Source organism: Carassius gibelio, chromosome A1 (genome assembly GCF_023724105.1).
Source record: "Carassius gibelio isolate Cgi1373 ecotype wild population from Czech Republic chromosome A1, carGib1.2-hapl.c, whole genome shotgun sequence".
NCBI lineage: Eukaryota > Metazoa > Chordata > Actinopteri > Cypriniformes > Cyprinidae > Carassius > Carassius gibelio.
Genome location: NC_068371.1, coordinates 8,486,848 through 8,494,895, shown reverse-complemented (window position 1 = coordinate 8,494,895; position 8,048 = coordinate 8,486,848). Strand labels below are relative to the sequence as shown.

At 35.4% G+C, this 8,048-nt stretch overlaps 1 protein-coding gene across 1 annotated transcript; it reads left to right on the top strand.

Moving 5' to 3' along the window:
* Positions 1-644: 644 nt before the first annotated feature.
* Positions 645-7,220, top strand: LOC127979057 (sodium/potassium-transporting ATPase subunit beta-233). The gene is made up of 6 exons (XM_052584208.1): positions 645-874; positions 2,674-2,802; positions 4,508-4,663; positions 4,906-5,090; positions 5,541-5,624; positions 5,729-7,220. Exons 1-6 carry the CDS (start codon positions 781-783, stop codon positions 5,993-5,995), a joined length of 915 nt encoding a protein of 304 aa, XP_052440168.1. The 5' UTR covers positions 645-780; the 3' UTR covers positions 5,996-7,220.
* The last annotated feature ends 828 nt before the right edge of the window (positions 7,221-8,048 follow it).

Genomic DNA, 8,048 nt, shown 5'->3' with positions numbered 1-8,048 from the left:
ATATCAGTATTACATTTTTAGGTTTCTATGGAGAAATGGTGTGAAAAACTGCATATATATAGTTCATATATTTTAGTTCTGACAACTGTTTAACTGGCTTTTTATTGTTCATTCCAGATACTTTGCATTGTTATACATTTCAGCTCAGTTGAAAACTTGCTGTGTTTTTAAAGTATATTCAAAGTGGTGTTGAAGAGACAGCCTTCAGTAATAGATTAACTGCACTTTTTGTACCATCTTGAAATGAATTAGCATTTAAGAATCATGCTGAAACGTAGAAATTAATTACACGTTTAATAGCTAGAAGGACACACATTGTTATTACATAGTGATGAAAACATGTTCCAGGCATATGTGCATCCATTCGCTTGAGCTGTCTAAATATCCTAAAAACAGGCATCCTTGAACCGTTTCTCCACTTTTTGGCGCTGAACGCGGCTCTTGCGTCATGGGCTTTTTTTTTACATCACTCCCTTCACAGCGGATTCTACGTCTTTTTACGCACCCCTATTGTAAAGTGATTCCCACCCCAATTTCGTGAGCTGCACGACCGTGCTACGTAACTGGAGGTTCTGTTTGTGATTTGCGCTGGGTCGCGGTGGGCGGGACCCGGGCGCTCCGCTGGATATATTACGCGGGGCACCTTGGAGAGAGTCGGGTACGGCTCCATGTCACGGTGGGATTAGTGCTCCAGGAAGGGGTGTAGTATTCAAAAGGAGGCAAGAAAGGAAACAAGAGGGAATTCGCTGCCTAGGGGGAAATCAAACCTTACAGTTCACCATGCCCGCTCAAAATAAAGATGAAGGAGGATGGAAGAAGTTTGTATGGAATTCGGAGAAGAAGGAATTTCTTGGACGCACCGGCAGTAGTTGGTGTAAGTATAACCTATTATAGATGTTGTATCGACAGTATTTCTACATTTCAGCACGTTGGATAGCACGGTGATGCCCGTCATCGCCGTCTCTATAGCAGCAGGTACCGATAGACTGTCTGGTCACGAAGCAACCTGTATGATTTGACTTTGCAGCAAATGTCTCACGGACTTTCATATATCGATATTCAGGCTGAACGCATGATTTGCAGTAGTAACGGATGTGTTTTGATGATTCGAAGCATTTTTAATAAGTAGGCTTATTTGTTGCTGTTTGTCTGTATCCTACGTGTTTCATTGAGATCACTTAGTCTTTAGACACGTAATATGTGTTCTATTTTTTTCTTCTAAATATAAAGATATATGAATATATGATCAATGCTCTGCCTGAATTTCATACACTGGAGAAGCAAAAGGTCAACAAAGCACGGCTTCAGATTACTGATCAGTTCGATATTTGCTGCTCAATGCTAAAATGAAATTAAATAAAATTATTTTCCTCCACAGAAATAAATAATGAATCAAATAACGACATGGTTAAAGGCTTGTGTTTTTTTAAAAAAGCTGATTTTTTCATGTCTGTGGATGCCATGAAATCAATCAGCATATCATTTAATTAGCATACTTGTCATTTTTAACGTGCTACACGTGGAAAGGGTTAAAAATGCATCATTGTTCAAGGTGACTCAAGGTGAAAGGCCTAGTCTTTTTGGTCTGACTGCCTCATCTAAGGTTGCACTTAATACTGATGTTGTGTATTTAAGGCAGCAACAGTTTCTAATTAATCCCTTCAGTGTCTAATGATGCCTAATGTCTAACTCCATTGGCTCGGTAAGTAACTGAATCTGCTTTCTACTTCATATCATTTCATTTCTAAGCATCTATTGATTGTGTCTATCCAGTCGAGTGTGGATATAAAATCCATGCAGGAGCAAGTGTAAAGTTCCTGACAATGGGTGTCCAAAATGAGTCATGCGTTAGCAAAGCAATGCATAATTATCTTCTAGATGAGGAAGAACACATATAATCCTAGAAGTCAGTTTATCTCCTGAGATTTATGATGGCCATTACATCATCTAATACATTGACATTCACTGGGCTTTAGGCTCAATGACCCTTTGACATTGCTTTATGCACCACCGGAAACCACACAGGCCTTGTGCCCGAACTGCACACGAGTAACTAAAATGGAGTTTAGCACTGTAATGATTTCATTGGAAGTCATTTGAATGTGCATCATCTGGGCAGATTGTGAGTGAATTATTTAGGGATAAAGTGGAAAGACTGGTTGGGAAAGAACTGAATATATGACCATACTGGTTTGACTGCTCTGCGATGCCCCTACACATTGTTGATGTTTGATACACTGAGATTACTCATCATGTCCTGCCATGCTGGCACCTCTGTATTTTCTCTGTATGCTGGTATGGTGTCAGCAGATTCGTCTGTTTGATGACGTAACATCAGTGGGATCAGACTGTTCCAAGTAGTCATTTCCAATAATACTTTATTTTATGTACAAATTTAGTGATATGTATAAATATAAGTCTTATTATTAGACTTCTAGACTCTTCCGGTACACATCTGAGGATTTGAAGTGTCTTTTCTCCAAGGAAAGAACACACTTGCTTTACTGCATAGAATTTTCAAGCATCAATTCAAATCTAAAATTATCAAAAGACACATCTATAATAATAATAAAAAAACTATCATCATTAAATACAGTAATGACATCAGAATTGCTACTCAAAATGTCTTCAAATACTTAAATATGTCCCGTCTCTCTATTTTTCTCTCCACAGCAAAAATCTTCCTGTTCTATCTCGTCTTTTATGGCTTTCTGGCTGGGATCTTTATCGGCACTATCCAGGTTCTCCTCCTCACCCTGAGCGATTACAAACCCACCTGGCAGGACAGAGTAGCTCCTCCAGGTAACAATTCTATTGCAGTGACAATCCTGCCTTTTATATCTTTCTTATAAAATTTATTCTGAGTGTAAATTGAAGTTGAAGTAATATAAAGGGGTTTTATAAAGCCCTAGGGGATCATAGTGGAACTGCATGGGGCCAAATTAAATACGAAGTGTACAATTAAACAAACAAAGAAAGAAGAATAACATTTTTTTATTATTTTTTATTAAATTAAAAATTTTTACTCCAAAAAATAATGTTTAATTCATTGTTTACTTTCATTTTCTTTGTAAATAATTTTCAAATTTACTAGCAAATAAAAATAATAATAAAAAACCAAACAATTCTACCCCAATTTTTTTATTTTAATATTACGTTTTATATACAAACAAATAGTTTGTATGTTGAAGTATCTCCTATTGAATCAGGGAGTTTTGCATCATTTTAAACAGATTTATTAGGTTAGTGGTGAATTGGATATTTTCATGCAAGATACATTTTAATGAACAACAATTTGTATATGTGATTTCTTTATGTGATGATGTATTTTTCTGCTAGATAATTTTTTTAAAAGCCAAAACAAATTTTGCTTTCATTAGCCTACATACAATTTCAGGGGTTCTTAAGGTCATAGATTTTGGCAACCCGTCTGGTTCCCCGATGAGGGCTTGGACTCGTTGTTCCTGTCACATTTGCTGTTCCTCTTGCAGTTTAAAGTGAGGCTTGAAGGGTTGGATCTGTCTGACAAACATTTGGTGGGTTCAGAGGCCAGATCAAGGGCACACTGGGCTTTTGGGGATTGATAATCTGACCATATTACATCACAGCTGATATCTTTCACATATTCTTGGTAGAACAGAAGGCATGTGAAGTTAAGGGGAAATTGACTGACTATGCCAACATATTCCTTCCAGACACATTAGAACTATGAATTGATCCCTCTCCTCTTGGCAAGGCTTATTTAGGAAAACTGATCATGGGAATCATCAGGATGATTCAAAACATGTATTTGAGAATTCAATCTCTTTCTCTCTAACAATCACAGTTCCTCATTCAGAGTCACTCCAGCGTTCAAGCTTTGTGTTCTGCAAACTGTTTTCAGGACATACTGTCTTTCACATGTGATTTTGTAAAAAAAAAAAAAAAAAAGAGGAATTTGATTTCATTTACAATGCAGAACCAGTTATCAACCAGTTTCTTCAGATAAGCTTTGTTCATTTGTCAGATGGATTTGAAGCTGACCAGCCTTTACCTACTCCTAATTTTGTTTTGCATAATTTCATATTAATAAAAAGTCAGTTAATTTGTGAAAATTAATGCAATTCTAAAATTACATAAAGTATTAAATAACAGGGTTGCATTATTTTGCTTATTAATTTTAATAAAGGAAAAAATTACATAGTAGATGCATAGTCGACCACAAAATTTAGAAACATTCTTTTGCGATTTGCCAAAGAAATTCTTGCATGAGTCATTCAACATTTCCGGGAGGTTAAACAGCTGTTAGAGTTTAAACTGATGTTAGTTATGAAATTTCCGAAGGCACACTTTATCAAGACTTGACAGAATTCTTTAGAATTGCACAATGATTGCTGATATTGCACAGGAGAGTTAGGGACAAGACTTTAATACATACGAGTCAAATGAGAGAACAACTATGTCTCCAAAGAAATGAATGCCAATATATCTGAATTCTTGGTATTTGTGTTATTTTATCTGTGCACAGGGCTCTCTCACCACCCCCGTTCAGACAAGGGTGAGCTGATCATCAGTCCGGAGGATGATGATACCTACAGGACATACGTCAAAGCCATGAAAGAATTCTTAGATTCCTATGACACAGAAAAACAAGTGGACCCAATGAAGTTTGAGGAGTGTGGAGGTACTAGATAACACATTTGTCTTCCGTTACTTGAGTCCCAAATGAATATAGATATATTCCCAGCAGGATCGAGGTTTTCATAAGCCTAACAATTGTAATATTCGCCAACTAAATAAAATATTGTTTACTGATTTTATACTTCATTTATCTCTTTTTCACTTCCCACTAGAAAATCATAATTGTATATAAAACCTTTACATTATATACCAATATATAATGTTTATTGTTTTCTATTTTGACAGATCAACCTGGAGAATACAAGAATAGAGGTGATCTAGAAAGTGACATGGGTGTCAGAAAGGCATGCCAGTTTAAGAAATCTTTTCTAGGACCCTGTTCTGGCATTGAAGATCGTAATTTTGGATACTCAGAGGGGAAGCCCTGCTTGATTGTCAAGCTCAACCGGATTGTAAACTTCAGACCTAAGGTTTGTTAAATACATAGAAAAATATTCACAAAATGTTGCAGGATCTTGCATTTCTGTAGCAAAGAATGAATGAATTGACGTAAGGTTCGTTTTTATAATGCATCAGCAAGTTTCGTGTCTTTTATAATATTATGTAAATGCTAATATAAATACAATGAAACATACTATTATGTATATGTATACTATGTTCATTCTTTATTGTATTGTTTTTCTTAAAAAGTATTTTTTATGTTTTATTTAATAATAATATTATTAGTAATAAAATATTATTATTTGTTGCTGTATTTGTTTTATCATTTTTCTTACACAGTATTTTATTATTAATCATTTCTTGATCATTTTATTGATAAGTATTGAGAATTGCAGAAAAGTTACCATAATATGTTTTAAATTCTATCACGTTGCATGCAAGTCTCATGTTCTTTTGTTCTTTCTTTTTCTTTCTTTTAGCCACCAGCATCAAACGAAAGCATTCCAGAAGATGCACAGCACAAAGTCCAGCCCAACGTGATTCCTATCCACTGCACAAACAAGGTGAGCGATCATTTCCCTGCTTGACTCTCAATTGCTTTTTAAAATAGTAAAATGGTTGCTGACTGGCAGCATGTATTCTCTGGTCTTCTCTGAAACACCTACAGAAAGAAGAGGATGAAGGTAAGCTCGGTGAAGTGAAGTACTACGGTATCGGAGGAGGCTTTCCTCTTCAGTATTACCCCTACTACGGGAAGCTCCTGCACTTACACTACCTGCAGCCCCTGGTGGCCGTCCAGTTCGTCAACATCACCCCGAACGCGGAGATCCGCGTGGAGTGCAAAGTGTTTGGGGAAAACATTTATTACAGCGACAAGGATCGCTACCAGGGACGATTCGATGTTAAAATCGGTGTCATGACCAAATCAACATGACCTCTGAACAGAGTACCTCGTCTCTCTCCCTATTTAAAGGCAAACTAAGGCCCCTCTTCTGACTTGAGATACAAATGCACCAGAGAGAAGTTTCTCGCCGGTCTTCCACAGTGTTTAACCGAGGGGATGTTTTTTTGAATGTACAAGTGTCTCATGTCAGAAAGAGGCCTCACTTTAGTATAGGAGAGATTACTTAAAAAATAAAAAAATAAAATAAAAATAAAAAAAAATATATAAAAGATTATTTAAAACCACTAGTTTAAAACAACATACCGTCTTACATGTGTGGGACCTAACATTGTCTGTACTCTTTCCTTCAAGCTTTCTGCTTTAAGTGTAGGGTTAGAATGTAAACACCTGGAGGATTAGCCATAGCATTAAATATTTATTCTACTACCAAATGAGAAGTGTCCACGATCAAAGGGGCATGTTGTTTTACTGTAAATTACATTTCCTCTACCGATGTAGCCAGCACTGTTTTGTCCCTGTTGTATTGTATTGCTGCCTTGTGTGATTTCCCTATATTTAGAACGTGCACATTAGTTGCATATGTAGGTTGTTTTGAACAATGCTATGTGTGTGATTCAGCATCATTTGTCAAATGTGCCTACATGTATGTATAGTTACTTAATGGAAATACACTGGCCTCTTAACATTGCCTTTCAGGGGTATTGATGTTCTATCTTTGCATCTTTTAGGTGTATTAGGTGGGTAATGAACCTTTTTTTCCCCTAAAATCACTACAGTGTAGGAGGGGAAGATTGTACTTCTCTATTAATAATCGTTTTCTCTGAATGTAGATGGTGTCTTTGGTTTTATGGTGTCATTCACGTGTGGAGGGAACCGCTATACTGAAGCTTTGATTTTTGTTTTTACATCTCTGTTTTCTTCCTTGCCTTGTCATTCTTCTTCTTATTGAAGACGTTACATGGCGTGGTTGAATGTTCTAAATTTCAATATTTATTGAGTGGTGACCTTAAATAATCTGTTCTTGCACATGCTCATTCTCGTCATGAATTCATGAACTTGTCATGAATGTTACCAATGCCAAAGCCATTAAAATGATTCTAGATTTTATCAGAAGTAATGCAATACCCTGTCCATCGGGATGTTTTGTAGGTGTGCGCAATCAGTGTCAAACACCAGAAATGTCAAATTTCATGAGTCTCACAAGCTCTCATGTTGAACTGGAAAAGACTAAACAAAATAAAACTGAGACTCTCAAGTTGTGGTGTTTTTATTTTATAAAATGTTCTAATATATCGTTTTAATGAAAGGTAATTTTAAAATGTTTATGTTTATATTCTCTGACAGTGTTGAGTTATACAGTAATGTTAACTCTGCCTGCTTTAAACGTTTTTAACATGATAAACGGTTTCAAATTTATGTAAGTAATCAAAGAGTAATCAAATGTAATCAGTCACATTACTTTAATAAAGTAATTGAAATAGTTACACTGCTTATTACATTTTAAATAGGCTAACTTTTAATCTGTAACCTATAACATTTCCAAAGTAACCTTCCCAGCACTGTTTGCTAAAACTAAGCCTGATCATGAACGATTACAACATGTAAAAAACATCTTTCCATATCAAGAGTTGCATAGGATGATTATAAGTTTATTTAAGCACATTGTGGATAAACATTTTAATCATGATATGTATTTGGCAGACACTCCAGCTGATGACATTAAAAGTTAAAGTGCAGACAGAAAAGAGCAAGAGATGAGAGTCTTTGCAAATGAGACTAAAAAAGTCTCTCATCAGGTATGGAATTACATTTGTTTCAATAATAATAAACGAAACTTTATGAAACTGAACGTAACTTTTTCAAAAACTATCAAAAATATGCCATTACAAAAGAAGAAAAAAACAATGAAAAAAAAAAAAAATTAACTCAGTCGCACAAATTTAATAGGCTCTTTAAATATGCTTAATTTTTTGTTAATGTTTTTCAAAGATTATTTTTTGCTAATCGTGGATTCTGAATTCATTGCCACAGATTTTGCTTACTTTACAACAATACTTTATGACAATAATAACCCACAACAAAA

Bases quoted from the DNA above. Each gene is read 5' to 3' on its own strand.
- LOC127979057 (XM_052584208.1), top strand. From the start codon at position 781: ATGCCCGCTCAAAATAAAGATGAAGGAGGATGGAAGAAGTTTGTATGG. The intron at 2,803-4,507 runs GTAACAATTCTA...ATCTGTGCACAG, and splicing joins GGACAGAGTAGCTCCTCCAG to GGCTCTCTCACCACCCCCGT. The intron at 5,091-5,540 runs GTTTGTTAAATA...TCTTTCTTTTAG, and splicing joins TTGTAAACTTCAGACCTAAG to CCACCAGCATCAAACGAAAG.